Source organism: Teleopsis dalmanni, chromosome 2 (assembly GCF_002237135.1).
Source record: "Teleopsis dalmanni isolate 2A chromosome 2, ASM223713v2, whole genome shotgun sequence".
In the NCBI taxonomy this organism is placed as follows: domain Eukaryota; kingdom Metazoa; phylum Arthropoda; class Insecta; order Diptera; family Diopsidae; genus Teleopsis; species Teleopsis dalmanni.
This window is the reverse complement of record NC_051847.1, coordinates 17729807-17752101: the sequence shown is the minus strand read 5'-3', so window position 1 is coordinate 17752101 and position 22295 is coordinate 17729807. Positions and strand designations below refer to the sequence as shown.

At 29.5% G+C, this 22295-nt stretch overlaps 5 protein-coding genes across 6 annotated transcripts; 2 read left to right on the top strand and 3 right to left on the bottom strand.

Moving 5' to 3' along the window:
* Window positions 1-393: 393 nt before the first annotated feature.
* LOC119674021 (odorant receptor 59a-like) lies at window positions 394-1592 on the bottom strand. Its single transcript, XM_038085142.1, has 3 exons — window positions 1580-1592; window positions 868-1282; window positions 394-808 (listed from the first exon to the last, which is right to left on the bottom strand). Exons 1-3 carry the CDS (start codon window positions 1590-1592, stop codon window positions 394-396), a joined length of 843 nt encoding a protein of 280 aa, XP_037941070.1.
* Window positions 1593-5183: 3591 nt separating this feature from the next.
* On the top strand, window positions 5184-7841 carry LOC119684447. Its single transcript, XM_038098490.1, has 5 exons — window positions 5184-5362; window positions 6737-6910; window positions 7152-7310; window positions 7384-7581; window positions 7644-7841. Exons 1-5 carry the CDS (start codon window positions 5306-5308, stop codon window positions 7740-7742), a joined length of 687 nt encoding a protein of 228 aa, XP_037954418.1. The 5' UTR covers window positions 5184-5305; the 3' UTR covers window positions 7743-7841.
* Window positions 7842-8178: 337 nt separating this feature from the next.
* On the bottom strand, window positions 8179-10775 carry LOC119684446 (dynein light chain Tctex-type protein 2B-like). Its single transcript, XM_038098489.1, has 3 exons — window positions 10663-10775; window positions 8404-8730; window positions 8179-8344 (listed from the first exon to the last, which is right to left on the bottom strand). Exons 1-3 carry the CDS (start codon window positions 10689-10691, stop codon window positions 8179-8181), a joined length of 522 nt encoding a protein of 173 aa, XP_037954417.1. The 5' UTR covers window positions 10692-10775.
* A 4071-nt stretch (window positions 10776-14846) lies between these two features.
* On the bottom strand, window positions 14847-16764 carry LOC119684445 (protein late bloomer-like). Of its 2 annotated transcripts, none has more exons than XM_038098487.1 (5): window positions 16644-16764; window positions 15660-15833; window positions 15361-15519; window positions 15095-15292; window positions 14847-15024 (listed from the first exon to the last, which is right to left on the bottom strand). In XM_038098487.1, the coding sequence occupies exons 1-5, from the start codon at window positions 16728-16730 to the stop codon at window positions 14944-14946; spliced, it is 699 nt and encodes a 232-aa protein (XP_037954415.1). In that variant the 5' UTR covers window positions 16731-16764; the 3' UTR covers window positions 14847-14943. The 2 variants fall into 2 exon arrangements, with proteins under 2 accessions (XP_037954415.1, XP_037954416.1); XM_038098488.1 differs by having other exon boundaries at window positions 14848-15024; window positions 16592-16764.
* Window positions 16765-18410: 1646 nt separating this feature from the next.
* LOC119684444 (protein late bloomer-like) lies at window positions 18411-21340 on the top strand. The gene is made up of 5 exons (XM_038098486.1): window positions 18411-18620; window positions 20201-20374; window positions 20446-20598; window positions 20987-21184; window positions 21246-21340. Exons 1-5 carry the CDS (start codon window positions 18561-18563, stop codon window positions 21318-21320), a joined length of 660 nt encoding a protein of 219 aa, XP_037954414.1. The 5' UTR covers window positions 18411-18560; the 3' UTR covers window positions 21321-21340.
* Window positions 21341-22295: the final 955 nt, after the last annotated feature.

Here is a 22295-nt window from a genome sequence, read left to right as displayed (position 1 = left end):
AAAATTATAATTTTTTTTGTATGTTTGTATGTCAAACATACGTATGTATGTCATGTACATTCGGTCACATTAGTCATTTTTAATTGTTATAATGACAAAAAGTTTGATTAAAAATGGAAATAGAACTTCAAAACCTTATGAAATCAATGGATGCATTTTTTATCATTTATTTTGTTAAACAGAAATTACATCATTTAAATTTTTATGCCAATACTATTTTAATATAAATAAATATATCAAAAACAAAAACCCTTGTTTCTAAATTAAACTAAATTAAAAATTGACAGTACTTGAGCTTACAAAATTAAATAAATGAGAATAAGTCGAATTTTTTAAATATTGGCATTTAAAGGCATTCGTTTTGTACCAGGTAATAGTTGTTAGGAATACGCCTCATTTCTTCAACTTAATAATCATAGCAAGCATTGAATAGGCTCCTTTGCATATTGAGAAGAAAGTGTCTAAATGTATAGGTAGTAGCCTTCCAGCAATTAAGGTTCTTTTTTTGAGTACACGTTCTGTGAAAATAATCATACATGTCTTATAATTTCGGTTCTGTTGTATCCACTCGCTTTGGAAAGCTGCATGGCGAAGCTGCTCGAAGCCGTGCTCTACTTTGCTACCATAGTAGCAGGCAGGAAATGTTTGCAAGGACACAGCAAATAAATAAAAGAAGTAAAATATTCGGTTTATGTTATCCGTTGAGAAATATAACATAATTGCCAGATTCAAGCAAATGTTAGTAGCATTAACCGTAAATTGCACCAGCATCGTCAAAGATACTACGAGTTGAATTCGATCGCAGAGTCTGAAATTTTAAGAGTGACTTTTAGTAAACAAATGTCATAATCCAATATACATACTCACAAATAAAGTACTTTCTGAATCTCAATGCAGAATTTTAATTGCTCTTCATTATAATTTTGGCTTTTATCCTTTTCGCCAATTTTTGATATGCGTTTACCCAAAATTTTTATATGTCCATGGAGAATACAAAGTGCAGTCGCCACAAAGGTATCATTTGCAAAATTAATACTTATGTAGTAGATAATTGCAATAATCTGATAGGCATTTCCAATGTTACACAAAAAACGAGAGTTACGCCAATTAAATGGAAACCAACCCATATAGAGCAGTTTCGGTGTTTTACTACCAAATGCTGTTATGGAGGCAGTTAAGACTGTCAAAGTGAAAACACTTATAAAAACTCCTTCGACAATGCGAGCTCTTCGATTGGTTTTGTCTAGTTCTTTTAACTCATCAGTATCGTGAACACTATTGTCTAGAATTGAAAAGGTTTTCCTTATTAAATATACTTTTTTAAAATTCATTATCAATGCGAAGAATTTCATCGAACAGGCAACAGTAGTAACCCAAACCGTGATCAGCTCTAGAAGTTCCTTAAGATTTTGTGTTTCGGAAATTGCCAAGATAAGATGAAGTGGAAAATAAATAGTAAAAATTGTATTCAGAAACAAACAGTATAACCAATAGAGATACTTCCATTTGGCGCCGTCACTGCTGGCACCCAATATCTTCCATAAATTCCACTGCAAACGAAAGGCGAGAGCTCTCTTACTCGAATTGTTCATTTCTTGACCGATTGCTCTTGACTGAAATTTTTGTTGAACTTCTTAATTTAAAACGTAGTATGACGACCTTTTGTACTTTTCTACTTTTCGAATTTAAAAGCGAGTATTGATAACTTTAATAATAGTAATTAAAAAGGATAGAACCAAAATAAAATTCTCAGTAATTAAGCCATTAAGGTCAGTTTGCCATTAGTTTTCTTCTTCTTACCAGTTTTTATTCCGCCTCTTAAATCCGCCTATTGATTGAACTTATGCAAAAAGGCTATTTAAAATGCTATATAATAGATTCTAAGGTTTTTGACTTCAAACTTATAATACACGTGTTAGTATTATGGTAATAAATGAAATACATATCGTCAGTTTTCTGACAGAGCACAAAACGAGTGCACAACATCTGACCGCATGTCGGTTCTTGAAATCAGTTAAATTTGTAATACCTAACATAAATTATAAAAAGCAGTTCCAATTACAAACATCTGCGGATCGGTCTGAAAAATTATGATAACAGATCTAATAAACATGAATACTTAGCTATTTCGTAATGCATTCATGTTAAGATCTTATGATGGCTATAGTGACACGGAGATAAGTATAGCATCATTTCTATGCAAAGGATGCATTAATTACCAAAATCTGTTATTAAAATCTTTAATTTTTATTTATTCTAAAAAGTCTATTCTACCTTAAAATCTATTTTAAATAGATAATCAAATTATAATAGAGTGTAACACATTTGTTGAAGAAATTATGCATACAAATATTAAATGTAAATCAAGAGATCGAATATTGCCAAATTGCTGATCGGCTATTCCTAAATAGCCATTAACAGTATTTTTTTGAAATCTGTTATTAAAAACTTTAATTTTTATTTATTCTATTCTACCTAAAAATCTATTTTAAATAGATAATCAAATTATAATAGAGTGTAATATATTTGTTGAAGAAATTATGCATACAAATATTAAATTTAAATCAAGAGATCGAATATTGCCAAATTGCTGATCGGCTATTCCTAAATAGCCATCAACAGTATTTTTTTGGAAATATACAATAATTGAATTGTCCGTCTATAAATATTGAAGTGCAAGTACTAGATAAGCTAAACCCTATGCAAAGTCACAGACTGAAGACACTGAACCCATGGCGCACTCAAATTGCGTTGTTCGATTTCTGAGTTTTGTTAATTTGTTGTGATATCCTCAATAGCAAATGCACAAGCTGTGTTTTAATTAAACAAATAAATTAAAATAATTAAAAATATTAATTAATTAATCAGCTTTGCAGTTTATCATACATAGCAGAAAGATATAGTACTTAAAAAATCTGTTCTGCAAAGCATCAACACTGACAATTATAATCTAATAAATACTGAAAGACAATATAAACTATAATTAAGTAACTGTGCTACCAGAAATTAATAGAAAAAGTACTACACATAAATTTTTTTATAAAAAAACACTACAAATGACTGGTCCATTGCTTAGTGCTAGTAAAGAGTAATAAAAATAACATTAAAGTTGGTGTTGGAATTATAATTTCACTGTCTTTCCAAATATCCTCGACAAGAGAACTTCGTATTGCAAGTGCTTTCCTATGATACTCCGCACTCAGTTCTGTTGTTATTTAAGCCAAATACTAAATGGGCTAAAACAGCTTAAAACCAACTGGCGCACTGGCAGCACTTAACATGTTGCAATTGCCTTAATAATTGCTTCAATAATCGTAAAATCACCAACGCGGTCGAAAATACACAACAACGATGACGAACACGACATTAAGTTGAACGACTTCCGCTCTTTTAAGAGGGACGTGGTTAGCTATTCCATTGTCCCTGGTTGGTTGTCCCTTTTTTTGTTTTTGTTATGAAAAAACAATAGTCGGTTTTACAAGTATTTAGCTAGTAGATTTTTATGCATTAGAAAATTTTATTAGTCAGCAGAAGAATTTGTTAGACGTACTAACTAACGAACTAATATATGTTATCATACAACTGCTGTGAATTAACAATCTAACGGATCTAATTTGTAGTTCTACAACAGCATTCATCATACGATAGATCAGTAAACACTGAAAAGCAAATTAATTTAATAGAGTCACATCGTAATCAATAAACATTAGTACTAATAAATCAGAGTCAAAGGATAAGTAAATTAGATATAATAATTAGCAGATTCATCTCAGTTTTAAAGTTCATGATTCAAATTATTGTAAGGAGTGTTTCTTTCTTCTGAACATTTTAAACGGTCAACGTTACCATGTTATTATAAGATAACCTAGGCTCAACTTAAACTTTTACTCCAGAGTTTGAGATAATATTTTCCAGTAAGACCACAATGATAGATCTCCGCTTCTGAAACTAAATAAATAAAAAATAATAATATACTTTTGTTTAAAAGTCTATACCTAATACCATGTTCCCACTATAGCTAAATCAATTTATATTAATCATTTTAACATTAAATCGTTTCCCTTGGTCTAATTTGATTTATGCGTGCGAAAAAGCTTTTAAAAGTCAGTAAGTTCTGTGAAAGTTCTAGGAAAGCTTTCATTTGTCTTGATTTCAATTGTTAGTAGTTAATATTTGGTTTTATCTTGTTAACAGAAGTTATTTAACTCATTATAGAAAACGAAGAAAATCGAAAAATATATGTGTATAATATTTATTTATAAAAAATCAACACTTTAAAAAACTCTTACCTCTTGTTTCATGTATTAAATATGTCAAATTTCGATCATTTCCCTTTTGGGAAATAAATTTTGCAATATTGCATTCTACATTTTTGATATAATTTCCCTCGATTTATACTTACCTAAGTTTGATTTATTCTTAACTAAGTTTGATTTGACTAAACAGACTAAAAACCTTTATACTGTTAATCAACTTCAATAAAGGTAATGGGAACATACTATAAGAATTTCAAGAAAAATAAATTTTTATCTAGAAAATATCTAACCGATTCAGAAGCAAAATCATTTATACAAAATATTTCTCAAGTGAAGGATAAGCGACTCGTGCAAGAAAGACAAAAGTATAATTTTCTATAAAGCATCTATTAGGTTCTAATAAAATGGTTCGTGTCCTGCTTTTGAGAAAGCTTTTAGTTACAAAGCAGAGCCATCAAAAGCTTTATGTGCTTTTAAAATTTCAGCTTTTTTCACACATCAACTGTGTAAGTTCCACTCATCAATCTAAAGGTAGAATTATATATTTAATAATATTAAAATTGTAATAATTTAAAATTGTTAATCATGATTATATATTAATTAAATATGCACTAAAACCCAACAACTATTTAATAAAACTGAGTAATTAATTTAAATTCGTGTTATAATTTCTTAGTTCAAAAACGAAACAAAACATACAGCTGGGAAGTCCATCTGGTAAACAGATCCAACCTTAAGCAACCTTCAAACTTGAATCTCTATATATCTGAATAAAAATTATTAAAAAAATCTGGCCTATAGCGAATATATATTTTATCATACATACATACGATAAATATTTCATAGTAGATGAAAACATAGTAAACTTCCTTTTAAAAGTACGAATATGTAATTATAATTTTTTTTAGTTTCTTATTTAATATTATAGTCAATGATTTGCTTAATTTTCTTAAAATGTCGTTTTTTACTTTTATATTTTATTTTTCTCGTAAGTACAGAGGAGGCGACAAAAAAAGATGACAACGAGGACTACAAATTGATGTCAAAAAATGAATTATTACAAAATTTTTAGAATTTTTCTAATAGTAATTAACAGCATCTTTGCGGTGAGTCCAGTTTATATATTATATCTAATATTTTATAACAAAATGATACTTGCCAACATCACGTTATCGAATCTTAGAATGGTTACAGGCTCCTCGGGGAGGTATGCAGATCTGGGGTAAGGTATGGCTTAATCTGATGAAGAGATAAATAATAATCCAGTCAAAGCGTAGGGAAAGGTTATGAATAAATCTAGCAGTTAAGAGAGAGTAAAAGTGCTTAAGTGTACTGACTCAACTAGCTTCAACATAGTAATAAAATTATAAATCTAATGAAACTCTGTCAAAATTGATGGCATTAAATAAAACTTTTGTATTAATCAAACGGTTGTTTTGGATACTAACAAATATGCATCATCAGTAGTATTTGAAAAGTGTCTCAAATACAAGGGTTCGAACTCAGTGAATGTTAACGCTAATGGGTGATTAGGGCACTAATAAAGGATATATGGTATATCAGCATCTAAAACAACTGTATTGTCTGCCCACAGGTCACTTAATCACTTAAGATTTTTATAAATTAAGTTTTATTAACTTACAGCATCAATTGTAAAAATTTGCATAGATACGATTTATATATATTCTTCAAATAAATATAGTCAAAGCATTCACTTTGGCTTCACACAATTGATACTAATATCACAAGACCTCAAAACTAAAGTACACATTTAAGTTTATTAAGTTTAAGTGCAATACTTGTTTATTGAAATATAATTGCAAATATATATAACAAATATATATATTATATATTATATATTACAAATATATATTTAATATATATAACCAACGTGCGATATTACTTATTTTGACATAATGTACTTAAGCCGTCGTAATTGATAGATTGAGAAGAACTCTGGAACTCATTTTTACTTATGAGCTTGAGCTCGCTCTGCGAATGTATATTAATCTCATCTATTGTTAAAAACATCTTTTTGAGTTTGGGAACTAAAAAAGTCAGTAGTGCCATGTCTGAAGTAGAGAGTAACTATATCATGATATCGTTTTAAATACGAACTATTGATAAGGTGACACATTTTAGGAACATACTTTGCTGTCACACATTTTGTTGTCATATCTTAAGCATTTGTAAAAATTGCTTGATCTGAGCTAAGGTATGACATTATAATGAAATCAAGCATTGTAATAGCATAATAGTTAACACACACGTTACCGGCAGTGCAATCAATACACAAAAAATTCCGTTAGTTATGGTATATGTAATTTTGAATGGCTCACTACTTTTTGAACAGACGTAACTAGAGTATCACAAAGAATCACTATAATCTAAATTATATTATAAATAAGTTAATTAAGTTATTAAATTGTAGTTTATTTGCAATAAATAAAAAATATACTCACTAAATCTATTTTTATTAGATCATTGCAATAATTTGTATCATTATGAATACCATCTTTATTTATGACTTGAAGGATGAAGACAGAAGCCATCATATATTACATGTAATGCTAATCGTCTTTATTTTCGGTTTTATTGTGTCGATATTTGGAATTTTGGGTCCATGGCGCCGAAGTAGTTGCTTAACTTGGACTGTAAGTAACAAAATAAGGAAATTTACATAGTTCTTGCTTATATATATAGTACAAAACATATATTTTGTGTGGATAGTATCGAAAACCGTATTCAATATATATAATTTTCATTTTAAAATTTATATCGAATGAAGGAATTGATTTTTTAATAGATTATCAGTTAAACTTTTGTTGCATGATTCATATATTTTCTAATAATCTTTACTTAGAAACTGACCTATATACTATACTATCTTTACAGTATGTTGTAAATATGGTAACGATAATACTAGTGACCGCTGTTACCTGGTTTGCCTTTGTAATGAATTTGGATGAAAAGAGATACTGCTTTCAACAGATAAGTTATGTATGGAAGCGATTATTGAAGTGTGAAGACAATCTATTCGCGTATCAAATTATGGTGGGTTTAAAATTTTTATTATTAAATAAAAACAGCAACAATGCTCGTAATATATAAATATATAAAATTATAGAACAAATGTTGTGGATATGCTGGCGAACCAAATTTCTTGGAGGATCAAGAAGCAATTTCTCAAAGTTGTTATGATCATTTTAATCACGAAAATCAGGCTAATGTGTTGAATGATGATTGTTTGAATGATGTTGTTAACTATTACAAGCGCACTATGAAATCACTTGCGATTTTTTGTTTGTTAGCTTTCATAATTGAAGTATGTGTTAAATACTTAATAAATAACTCAACTACAGATTATAAATTAAACATCTTTTGAAGGCACTTTGTTTGATAGTTGCAGCGGCATTGGCACTGGTCTATGAAAGGAAGGGAGATCGAGTTGCGCGTAGAGCACGACATCAACGCCAGGAAAATTGACAAAATTCGAACTATAGTAGAAAATTATGGTATTACACATATATTTTCGAAAAACAATTATATTTCTTACAAATAAAATATACATAAGGAAAAAATTTACTTTCCAGTTTATATTTATTGCCAAAACAAAAATTGTTCTACATTAAAGGATATAAAAATTAATATCAATCCAATAGTATTGATTAACATTTTAAAGGTAAATCCGTAAAATCATAAGTTGATACCTAACTTGAAAGTTAAGTCAACTGATATCCAACATTATATGGAAACTATGCATATTATTTGCTAGCTTGAGAAATAATTAAAAAGATTAGCTGTTATTAATGGTATAGTTTTGATGTGGCATAGGGCAGCGATGTGATATGATATTGATGTGATATTTAACTAACAAAATTATTAAATAAAAAATTCTCATAAACAATGTTATATTCAAACTTTAATCTTTATAAACTAAAAATAGAGTAACAACAATAAAGTATGTTGGACGCTCATAAACATAATTCGTATAATTATCCAGCTTTTCGTCCATTAAATACCGCATACGCATATTGACTCCTTGATTTTGTTTCTCTACAAGCGAAACAACACATATTATGCGGTACCTATAAAGAAAATATTAATATTTTTTTAAAAAAATTGATTAAACTAAATCTTCTGTTACCTTCGATAATTCAATTTTTTTATTTTATTTCTAATATCAGCTGCTAAAGACTCGATTAATTGCAATGAACGCCATGAATCATAGGATCGACTTAATCGGTCCCAAGTCATGCGTTCTTCAATTGTTGTTTCAATAAGTTTATATGCACGTTCCATGCTAAAATTATTTCGAAAGAATTCCCAATTATTTTTTGGTTTCTCATTTTCAATATCGCCATCATTTTCACCTTCATTTTGTGAGGCTTTCAATAATGCTTTACGCCTTCCAAACATTGACTCCGTCAGTAGAGCATTTATGCGATTTGTAGTACGTACAGAAGCAGTAATGCTGGAAAAAGCAAAAACAATGCGATAATATAATACAGCGTTGTATATATAATAAATTATCTACTCTGCAACCCTTTCAAGAAATTGGAGGTCTTCTCAACCTCCAGCTACTATTATCTATAAGGTCTGTAAGACAAATTCAAAGATGTCTTAAAAAATCATGTATTTCCAAGGAACTCAACCTATGACTATCCTTCAAATTAATGCAGTGCAGTAATGTTTCTTAAATGAAACATTAATAATTTTATAATTAATCTCAATTTAATTTACATTTTCAATGGCAGCCAAACGACCACTATATTCCTTGCTGATGTATTCACAATACTATCTAAGCTTGTATCAGAAAGTCAAATAGCTCTCAACGATATGTCAATACACTCAAGTGATCATAGGAAAGCTACTAGTCACTGAAAAGCAGACGAATTTGTTAAAAGTGACGCAGGTGTTACTAGTACATCAAACATTTAAGTTGTAGGAATCCTTTTATCATCAATTAAACTGTACAGCACACCTTAAAAGGAGGAAATATCTTTCGTCCATACATGGCGAATGACATACATACAGATTAGTTACTCTCGCCCACCACATAATGCCTACCAAAATCGCTACACTGTTAGAATCCTACCTCATTGACAGGTACGCCATTTGATTAGGGATTCTTCTCAAAAACAAATCAGATGCAAATCAGAAAAAGCAGAAGAATGGTTTATTGAATTCCTTTTCCACTTGCAAAAATCTGCAGTTCAAATTAACTTTCTTTCTCAAATATCTGTCTCATATATCACAGTTTTATATAAAGTCTCTTTTCTGTTCAAAATAGAATTGTCTTCACCGAATTTTTTTAGAAGAAGAAATGCCCTTTTAAACTGTAGCAACATCATTGCGTTGTCACCTTAATTCTCATTACGACTGTACATCATAGTATAAAATCCTTGTTTTTATTAATTGAATACGTAAGAGATTTATAAAATACATATAATGTATAAATTATTTAATATATCCATTATGAATTTAATCTTTTGTCTGATATATTATAACTGAAATATTACTAAACAAACAGAAACTCCCTTAAAATTTTCAACTAACTAATGTCAAATTATATGGATTTATGGAATTATATGGAATTATGGACTATAAACTAATTAAATAAATATTTGAATATTTCATAAGATCACTGTTGATGAGTACTTGGCAAAACTCGAAACATCGTTGTTGTTGTTTCTTCATTACTGTTCGAACCCTTCAAATTTTCTTTTCGTCATAAGACGAGTCACATTTGACAAAAAAATTAACCTTAAGAGTCATATAAATTATTACAATTTTGCTTTAACAATCAAGTTGGTTGGAAATCCACAAATCCATTATTTTATTTTGATTATTGAACTATATATACAAATAATCATAAAATTTATGTCAATGTAATTCCACTAAGACTGAAAAATTATTCATATTTTTATTAATTTTATCACTCTACATCATTCAATAAAGTAATACAAAGACTTTTAGGTAAAAATTAAAATGGAATTATATATATAATTTTTAACGTAATGTTTTTCTAATTATTACCATTAAACATTAAATTAATCTAATTAAACTATTGATTATGTCAATAGGTAATAAAGCTAAGTACTATGAATTTGAATATATTCTTGTAACTTCAGCTTGTAACTCATACTTATCACATCGAATAGGACATGTGTTTTGAATTAATGATTCATAATCTATAGTTAACCGATGGTTAACGAACAAACCAGTTCATTATTAATATTATCAAATGTACACATTTTTTTCGACTTCTTATAATAATTTCCGGATTGATTTATTATTACAAATTCAATATTAATAATGTTATCAACTACACATTATAATTTTTGACACATAAACACTCTGCACTAACCACAATCACTTGAGAACAGTGGTAACTCATACGCACCGTGTTTTCATTGCAGTCCAACTGGCCATATTGCTGTTCTATGCTTGTTTTAGTAACACTTAAAATAATGTCAAACCGAAGTCTTCAGTAAAAATTTCCTACGTCCACATATGAAACAGAATTGATTCGCAACTGAAAATCAAAATTTTGCAATGTATCTGAATACCATCGACGCGAACATACAACGAACACATCGTAAGCAATGTGTTCTGGTAATTATCATGTGCAGTGCCATAAAAACGGAAACAAAAAGGATTCCTGCTCAAAATAAGCCCTCAGCAGCTTTAAAGCTCATACATGAATTAGAAAAATTAACAAAACTTTGTGTAACAAACTTTTTCCGTGCTGAGGCACCGTTCCTGCACTGAACGCTAGTAGTTAAGTTTGATGAGTTAAATGGGCTGAAATCGTGTTGAACATATGACGACAAGGATAAGACAACTAGTGAGCGAGGATACACCATACCACATCATGCATGGCACCTTTGTTAGATTTTTCATTTACGAGTCTTTGGAAAAGTTTGCAGTTTGCGTGTTGCCAGCCATAAATCATTTTCCATACAAAGTCTTAAATGCATTCACTCATTCGCTCATTCATTCACCTCCATTAGGTGCTCCATGCAGAGTCTTCCACATATTGTAGGCGGATTCTTGGGTCATAAGTTATTGAATATTTGCTTACCAATTATATTTTGCATATTTTTATTTATTATTTTATACTCGTATATGCAATTTCACTTTTATTGATTTGCATCGGAAGTTCTTAACATTGCATTGATAGTGCAAATTCATCGACGTGGAGGCACTTGAATATCCTCTGAATGCATTGCATTTGCTTTGTATGCTTTGTATGGTGAAATGAGGTTGTAACTTTTACTTATTTGATTACTTTTTCATGATGAAAGTTTTAGTTTAAGTAAAACAAAATGAAAGTTTAAAATTTGTTCGTTGAGGAAAGTTATAGCATTTGTTGCTTCTGTAAATTTTGTCACTCCACCCATTTCAACTTTTTGCAAGGATAATTAAAAAAAAAATATATATAAAATTTATTATACTTAACAGGAACTTAAATTATTTGACAAGTAATATTGATATGTAAATAAAGATAATTCTTATATATTATCAAAAGCAAGTCAAATGAGTCTTGCAATCGTCGAGCGGAACACTCTTTGGGATATCAATACAAGTCCATTGGATAGCTTCAGCGTTTATAAAATGCTTGCTTTTCTTCAGCAAATGCACATATTCAAAAATGAAACATAGACCTAAATATCTTATATTGACTTATAGTGATAAAATATATATTGTTAACTAACTTAGTATTATGCAGAAATTTAATTAGTTTATAACAATTCGAGCGAATATCGAGCAAATAAGGAAGAAATTGACCTTTATTGGTTCACGTAACGACTACATCCATGAGTCACATATTTAGATAAAGTCCCATTTATACATATATTTTACTTCCCGGAAATACTTGTATTAATATTTTCCTGCAATATGTAAGATTTTCATTTAATAACAAATGAGAAATGACATCATATAAGTTTTATATGATATATAACCAGAATAGACACTCTTCTAAATTTAACAAGTACGAAATATCAATCTGCCAACGTCTTTCCTTTGAAGTCATTTTTTAACTGGTACATCGTCGACTTTATTAGGCAGTCTTAATAAAGGCTAATGTATTGTGGAAGCTTTCCATATGAGGCTATGAAAGAAGCGATTGAGTACCGATTAAGTGTTAATTTTAAAGCAGACTTTGAGGATTTCGTAGCCTTGGATTTAGTCGACCTATTAAAATTCTATTTAAGTTTCTGTTAGAAATCACTACTTAGTTAAGAATACAAGGTATACCCATCAATAGTATGACGATGGTGGAACTACTAAAATATTAATAATAAAATTGATAACATGTTAACCAAAATATTCATTTTCTATTTATTATAAAAAATTTTAATTTATCCATATATTATAACATCCTATTGCCAACAGTTTTATATAGTTACCTACTTAATGATTTCAATCTACCCACATCTCAGAAATTTTACACTATATTAACCGACTCTGGAAAAAATGATTTGTTAAAGCCGCTTATACTTGATCACAAAACTAAAACGTTGCTTAAACTTAGGGGACAAAGAGATAATGACTTAGTTGCTAAAACATAGTGGAACTGAGAGGCTTTTGACATGTAATCGGGTTCTTGAGAAATTCAATTACAAATTTAATTACAAATGTAATTAAATTATTAATTTTATCATATTAACTCTATTTTGGTACATAATAATTCTTGAAATATATTTAAAAATATAATACATATTTTTAGCTATTGGTAGATAACTATAACATTAACAAAACACTGTGTAAACAATATATTCGGACTTTTAATATTTTTTAATTAAATTATAATAAATTTAAAAAAATTTTAAAATGAAAAACAATGATTTGTTCAAAAATAAATTAATAAAACTTAGCACGCTTAATAAATAAAATTATAAGAGCGGTTTTTTCAGATCACACACAATAAATTAACCACAAAACAGATTCGCACTTCCTCACAGGATACACAGGACCCACACGCATAGGACGAATTTATGTGAGAAAAAAATAATGAAAAGCACAACTTTCGATTAAACTCCGTTTAACTTACGTCTGAACGCGATTCATAAGAGTTTCGAGGTAATTTTCCGCGTTAACGTGTTGGATCCTTGCCTGAAATAAAACTGAAAACTCATTTTGCTGTTAACATAAAAGCGCAATTTGCGGAAAACAAAAAAGACTTCTAATGAAATAACATACGAATTCCTTGTTTACAAGGATTTAATATAATTTTGTTATTGCTTTTTTATTTTTTAATATTTTTTCCTTTTAATATTTTATATGCAATAGGTTTGGTTTCTACGCGAACCAGTGTGTGTCAGACAAAAAGGGTTTTTTGCATATGGAAAGTCACTGATTGATTTATTTTTGGCTTGACGTGTGTTTCTGTACACTTCATTTGCAACACTTCAGGCTTCTACACGCAACTGAACAGACCCAGAAAAGAAAAGTTTTATATTGGTTAAGTTGTTCAGAACTCTTAGGTAGAGGCCCTCCCACCCTCTACTGTGGGAGGGAGGGAAATAAAAATAAAAATATTAATTTTCCATAAATTTACAAAAGATATTGGTATAGATGGGCTTTAGAGCTCATACCCCTAACTCTAAACACATCATAATACAAAACTATATCAATAGGGACTCTCAGTTATCTCCCCCAGCTACTTAGTTAGTTTAGACAAATGGTTTCAATTAATGATTAAAAGTGTGGAATGAAATCAGATATATAATCTATTTTATAACATTGTTCAGAATTTTAAAATAATAGTGAATGATAAACTATTTTATCCCATATTCCAATAAGGAATATGGGTCAGATAACAGATCCGTGTTATTGTAACCAACATTTTTGTAAGCCCTTCCTTTTTAACACAAAAGTTCGTTAGCGAGGCTACAAATAAACCTTTTATGGGACCATTGTATTGTTTTAAAGCTTTTATTATTACATTTTTCTCTCTTCTGTCGATTTAGTTATTCCTATGTAAAGTTTCCGTACTGCGGTTCTTCTCAGTTCGTAGATATTTGATCTTAGCTAGTTAGCTCCTAGATGAGCTAACGACATCATTACGGCCAATTAATATTCTTTGAGAATTTTGTAAGGTTTTCGGAATCAGTTTCTAATAGTCGTTTATATGGAAAAAAGTATTTGTCATGAATTGTAACCCTAAGTCTTGCAAGACCTTGGAATCTGCAAAAAAAATACAAGCACTTATTTTATACTTTTGACTTCAGTTATAACACCAGCTACTATATTGATACTAGGTATAGATCTACACTCAGAAAAATATGTTATAACCACATACTAGTTAAATTGTCCTGGTAATTGCATTAAAAAATTGTAGGTCATGTGGTTAAGAAGATATGAAAACCGACATGTTGTATGGTTGAACTAACATGATATCTCGAGTGATATGTCTGAGTGAAGGCATGTCACTATTTTCGAATAACTCGATTTAACAACGATTAAGAAAACACGTATAGAATAACTTTCAACTTTTTATTATAAATATAGCTAATAAAAAATATAATTGCCATAAGTAAAGATTTTTGAAAAATTATGGCATAAATGACACCATTCACAACACTCCAATAAGTTATCAAAAACATTTAAAAACACTTTTTTTATAAAAAAATTATTTTCATTAAATATTTCACAATATATATATATAAATATGCATTTAGCGTGGAGTATTTTGCACTGGTCTATAATAGCGTTGGTAATGCCGTGCCAATAGTACACCTATGATAATACAAATAAGCTGAAAAAACAAATAAAATAAATATTTGTTTTGATTTCGCTTTTAAAACTACAGTTTATTTTATACTTACTTCAATTATAACCGAGAAAAACATGATCCATCCATATCGGGACTGTATTGATTTAAAATGATTGGTAAGTTCCTCTAAGCAGCCAGTCTCAAATAAAAATGTTTCATTTATCGTATTATAATTATAATAACAGCTTGCAGGAATACTTTTTTTTTCTGCCGTGTAATCTTCGGGACCTAGAACTCCACAACAATTTAACTACAATTTCATACGAGAAAAATTATTATTCTCTTTAATGGAAGGTAATAGAAGGTAATAGAACTTACACGGGTTTGATAATAAAACATACTATCTTCACATCTCAACTCTCGTTTCCATTCTTGATAGAGCTGATTTTTGCAATATTTGTTTTCATCCAAATTGATTACAAACACAAACCAGAAGAGACAAGTACACACTAAGATCGCTATCATATTTCCCGTATACTACAACGAAATAAAAGTCATTTATAAATGACAATGCATTCTATTGATGTTGACCAAGTTAACTAAATTCAACTTATAATATAACACCATAATCAATTTGCTAGTTTGGAGAACTTTGTAGAGATAATTTAATTACTTACAGTCCATGTCAAACAAGTGTTTTCTAATAATGGTCCCAGTATGCCATATAGAAACATTACAAACGCCACGCACAACACAGTCAATACAATGTAAAGTATGAGAGAATGCCTTTCTTCCGATTTTAAGTGATTGATGACTATGGCATTACAAATAATGTAGATCACTGCAATAATCTAAAAACAAAAAACATTCATAAAAATATGGTATGAGTTCCTATCACATCTAATGTTGAATTGCAGATTACAGATATATTCTACTAGTAGTTAGCTTTAAACATAAAAAGTAATTATAGGAATCTATTTTTATTTTGTTATAGGGTAGAGTTGCAAAAAACCGAGTTGGACTATATAGCCAACACTGTGGCTCTTGGAAAAATATTTCACAATATAGATAAATTATTTCAATTACCTTCACAAGAAATAATTTAATGCTGTCAGATCATACAATATTAGTGGCCAGTCAATCGGTTTATTCAGAGACCAATTCCTTTAATATCGATATATAATGGGTGCAATTGATGGTGATTTTTAATTTTTAAAGTAGTTTTGTCTGGTCCATCACTATTCCATAAACTAAACTAAACAACTGCTAAACGGTAGCTGATGGGTGAACACTGGAGTTTTTTAGACTATGGATGAAATCACTTTACAGAAGATAATGCAGATAATTTCAGAAAATCTGAAATGCATTTTTTTTTTTTGAGCACTGACTTTGCGAATAAATTTCCATAATTGACAAACATATATTCAGTCTTAAATTACTGGACCCATGAAAAATATAAGTAATTTTTATAAGTGAACTACTTAGAATTAATGATTGCAATTAATATGGTTTGATTTGTTAGCAGAAGATATAGCTACATTCTTACTGTGAAATAGTCTTATGAGTACAGTCTTATGAATAGTCTTATAGTCTTATGAATCTAACTTACCGCAAAAATTATATTTATTACTATCAGAGAAGTTCTTAAACATTTGTAGTACCTCATTTTTACGAATAAATTGAGTTCGCTTTTTACTTCTCATTTTAAACGGTAATACCCCAAACAGTCCGATAATGTTATAATACATTGTAATACAGCATAATAAATAAAAAAAAATAAATAATAGGAAAGCAGTAACTTAAATTACGAAAGGTAAGAAATTTGTTTTTTTTTGTATATAATTTAAAAAAAAAACCTACTCCGTTTATATATATATATATATAATTATTTACAAACATATATAACATATAAATAAATAACATAATATTTAATATATTACAATGTTGTACCATGGTACATTAGGACGAATGACATCCTCAGGGACCTCAAGATTGATCCCATTAAAAAATACATAAAGGCTAGACCCCTAAAATTATTTGCGAAAACTGACAGACTACCAACACCGCGTTATCAAATCTCAGAATAATTACAGGCTCCTCGGGGAGGTATGCAGATCTGAGGTTATACGAGCGAGTATTACGAGTATTACTATTCTATTTTTATAGAAAATATGTTCGAAAGTATCACGTTTCAAACTTTTGTTTGTTTGCAAATAATTGGAATAGTGTTGCCAGATATATTGCAAAAAAACTCCGGTTACTTTTCAATATAATAAATTACAAGTATATAACAACAACTAGGCGATTATCGTTTAGAGATATGGGTCGATATAATATTGCATGAACTGCTTATTGGGCTTAATTTATTATAAATTCTGTATGAAATTACAGACTATTTCCGTGTGCTGAACACCACATTGGCTTAGTGATGAAACTAGGAGTCTATGCTTATATCTTAAATTATAAGGCATGGCCATGTTCTTTTTTTTTTGTCAAGTGCTTATTAAACATTTCTTCTAGTAAATTCTTAATGAAATGAAAGACTATTTCTGTGTGCTGAACCCCATAATTACTAAATGATAAGACTCTTTTAGACCTTAGCTTATATCCGTAGCTGAACTGATATTGCCATATTTTCTTGTCAAATTAAATTGAATTGAATCGAATTGAATTGCACATAGCAATTAAAAATCAACAACGAAAAATATTTTTTCAATATGGATTATCCATGTTCCTTAAAACACTGCTCCACTTTGGATTTCCAAAAACTTTGCTTCACTAACTTATCATATATTTTGAAGAAAACGATGGAAATGTGACCTGAAAATATATATCAGTCACAACTTATAAGTATAAGCACCTGTCTGCTCGTATGTCTATATATGTCTCCATAAATAGCTTTCCATCTCAGATTTTTGGAAATCAGAAATCAAGTTAACGACATTGTTGAAAACTTCTACCATAAGTACTTAAATATTTTGACTCATTATTATTGATATTGAGAACCTCTTAAATTATTAGCGCCACTCAAATGTGACTCTAGACAAATCTCTGGAAATGTTATCAAAATTTTTTGCAAATATCCAAATTTCATCTTCTTCTAATAATCAAAACAATGTTGATATGGAAACAGTTCACCTTTTCGGCATTTTTTTTTTTTTGTGGTTGTGTTTTATGTTTATTTTGATTAAACAAATATTTTTCTCTTTTTGTTTGTTAATAATAGAACATTCAGAAGTACACTGATTCGCATAGCGCTTTGTTTACATATGTTGCAACAATAATTAATGAGCGCTAAGACCTCGCTGAGTAGTAGCCTTATCAGTGCGATATGATAACCCACAGAATTTGACTTAAGCTAGGCGGGACTGTCTAACATTAGGGCGCAAATGACAACAATCAGTTACCAACTTTCGGTTGTGGCTTCACTATTTCGAACGCGTATCTAATGAAAAATAATTACGTAAAACTTCGAAAAACTTCGAAATAATCAATATTTTATAATACAAAAAATTGCTCACATTAATTATAATTAATTAATTAATTAAATTAATTACTACAAAGTTTGCTAAGTCAAAATGGTTTGCTCTACGTACACGCTGAAGTTCATTTCATTTATTTTGAATATTCTCTGCTGTGTAAGTGCCTCGTGAGATAATTTCATAAAAATTATTGAAATGTCGAGCTGATAAAAATTTTGTGCAATTTAATTAATTTTAGTAAATATAATTCAAATTATATATGTATATAAATAAATAATGCCGTAATAAAACAAGTGCTACTTAACAATGTGTCACATTGATTTCGAGCCGATATGAGAGCGTTATATGCATTAACAAATTGCAGTGAGAACGACTCGTCACCTAGTAAAAGATTAATTCTAAGCCCTTCATTAATCATTATGTATTTATATTATATACCTGACAAAGATATAAGTTAATTAACATATTATTTTTTTGATAAGAACATTTAATATTCTTTGAATATTTCGACATTATAGTTATATTAATGTTTATATGAGTTAATTGGTTTTGGAGGCGGCTTCCTCATTCGTCCAAGTAGCGCATAGCCGGCATTTTGCTACTACACAATCGAATATGAGATTCTATGTTTTTAAGAGTATTTTTATGAAATATTCATCTTTGAGGTGCTATCCTCGCTACCCATGGTCATTAATTCAGAGGCTCCCGTAGTAAAATGTCATCATTTACCAGACCTCGTTATTTAAGAAGTGTTGAAATGTTTTTCTAACTTTCGAGAGAACGAATTTTTTGGCATGAATGACTATTCAATGAACTATCAAAAGCGTCAAAATTTATATCACTCGCCATCGATACCTCGAAATCGATACCTCGAAATCGATAAAGAATTCAAATTAGGTCTCTTACTGCAATGCAGGTACACAGCGATACTTTAGCATTAAATTTATATTTCGTTATTTCTGTTACTGTGCCAACTTGCTATGAAACTTCAAATGAAATATCTCAATAAATATCGTTTTTTTTTCATTTTCTACAAATCCTCAAAAAGTATAGTGTGAATTAAAGTCAGAACTTATTTTACATCTTAAGTTCCAACACAATAACTACCGTAACTAGCATCTTAAAGATATTTTTACTTTCTCATACTTTCTTCTCTTTATCACCTCTTTGCTAACTTTCAGAAATACTTATATTGGAAGGTACAATGATACACTACAACGTATAAGATCTATTGTGCTAATCCAGGCTTTTAGTATTATTTTTGTTGCAAAAGATAGTAGTAGGAATCACTTTCTGAACACAATCTGTTAAATTAAGCTAAATAAATTTAGGCTATTGGCAATCCTAATAATACCTCAACTTTCAGAATCAGCTTGTTAAACCGTACTCTGTAGCTTAAATGGAAAGCCAGATTTACAATCCATTCCTCAAACACTTATCCATACCTTAAGAACCCATATTAACAATCAGTGAAATATGCATATGTAAGGTATGATATATAACCTAGCAGTCCCACACAATAACCAAACTTATTTAGTGACGTAAAATAGTTATCAACAAAGTGATCTTATAGTTGGTAAAGATTTGAACTTCTTTAATCGTAACTTGATTCTATAGTACTAACTGCAAAAATCGTATAATTTCAGGATATAATACTTTAATCATCAAAATATGTTATAGTTATTGTTTCAGAAATCCCTTCTAATTAATAATTATTTTTTAACTTACTCCGTTAGATGTTCGGTGCCATGATGCTCTCAGCGAATGCATATGCTATTGTAGCTTGGAATGATAGTAATGCCATAAAAGTGCCTTGCATTATAGGTATCACTGTTGGGTCGCTGCTATTCCTAACTACAATATTTGGGTGCTGGGGTGCAGTTCGTCAGTCTGACCGAATGACTTGGTGTGTAAGTATGCAATTATTTATGGCAATAATATTCTAAAATGTGACTATAAAAATATAACTGATTACTTTCAGTATACTATTATCATGTTCCTATTGATGGCGGCACAGATATGTGCCATATTTTTACAACCGGTCGACTTTAACAAGCTTGCGAATGAAACCATAACTTATGTCTGGAATCAACAACTTATCAACAATAGCACAATGACACAATATGAGATAAAGGTGAGTTGTTTAAAGCCGGAGAGCTATAATAATATAGTCTGATGAGAAACAATTTTTGAGAAAAATGATATAGACATATGAATCCAGAGTCTGCAAGTTCAAAATATCAATAAACACTTTCTAAATATATATGTGTGGACTGGATTCTTAACTTTGCGCTATAATTGAATCTGAAATCCTCTATATCATGATTTAAAATTACGGTGAGGTTTTCTTTATTATCAAGAATAGGAAAAAATTCTGAAATTAACATATATTTAAAAATTTATTGATGTAAAAATGCTTCCACTTTCTTTATAATTACTTGGTTTATAAAACTTCTATAACTACAATTTAAAAGAAAAAATCTTTATACGTTTAATATATATTTATTCATTTTATTTATTAGTACAATTGTTGTGGCAAAAATGGTCCCAATGATTATATACAAAGTGGCTTACCACTACCTCCCGCCTGTTATATTGGAGGAAACTCAACCGCTCCAACTTTACTCTATTCTACTGGATGCATACAAGTTGTTAGCGAAGCCTATGCAAATAGTTCGGAAATAGAAACTATTAGTGACTGGATTTTAGTGGGTTTGGTGGTAAAATATTTTAAAATAATGTGTATGTATATATAGTAATAATGAACAATTTTCTTTGTAGGGTATAACAATTATCTTCTCTGGCATGTTGGCAATCAGCTTCAAAAACAATAAAAGAAGGCAACTTTACCGCTAATTTTAAGGATACTAGACAGTTTTAGAGGATATATGGACATCTTATTTGGAAGCATATATATAACAAAATGTACCAAAATATGTTTTGTAAGGTAAAATATAAATATTAATGAAACTTGATCTGATAACAGATCAAAAAGTTAAAGTGTTTATTATAAATAGGCAAAAACATTAAAAATTGCTTGAGGAAATAAATTTTTAACAATAGATATGGTATGTTGACGGAGTGATAGCTTTTAACAATTACAAAAAAAAAATTTTTTATTTCAATTAAGCATAAATGTCATATTAAACACCAATTTGAATTTCATTTGGTATATAAGCTTATTTTCAGATATCAACTATAAAGGAGAATTACTTGACAAGTGGCTTAGACCACTTCCAAAATGGAGCTCACTTTTAATCGCCACCCAAGTAAAAATGTCGATGATATTTTTAGAACTGCAGAAGCAAGCCCAACACGCATGCTGTCAGAAGCTAAAGGAATCACTAAACATCAATCACATTACAGTTTGGAATCATTTATGGACAATGAAAAATGGATTAAATGTAAGTATGTTCAATCGTGGTCGTGGTCAAAGCCCGGTGACAAACGACTTCCATGCCTAGATTGGCGACAAGCAAGGCTATGTTGAGTGTTTAGTGAGATTGGAAGAAAATTGTCTATTACGAGCTGATTCAGTCTACTGTAACTTAAAAGAAATAAACAAATAAAAGCGATCAGAACTTGCCAACAGATGACAAGTGAAAACAAAATGTGCTCTGTCATGACAATACTAGGTCTTAAATAACTCGGAACACATTGGTGATCTTATAACTATGCTACTTTTTATATATACAATTAATCAATTGTATAATTTTATGCGTTTACGTATACGGTTATATGAACGCACTTAGTGAAATATTTACATATTTACAATTATGTATATTATTTAAAATTTGTTTATATGTATGCATAAAAATGAAAACCAGGTAA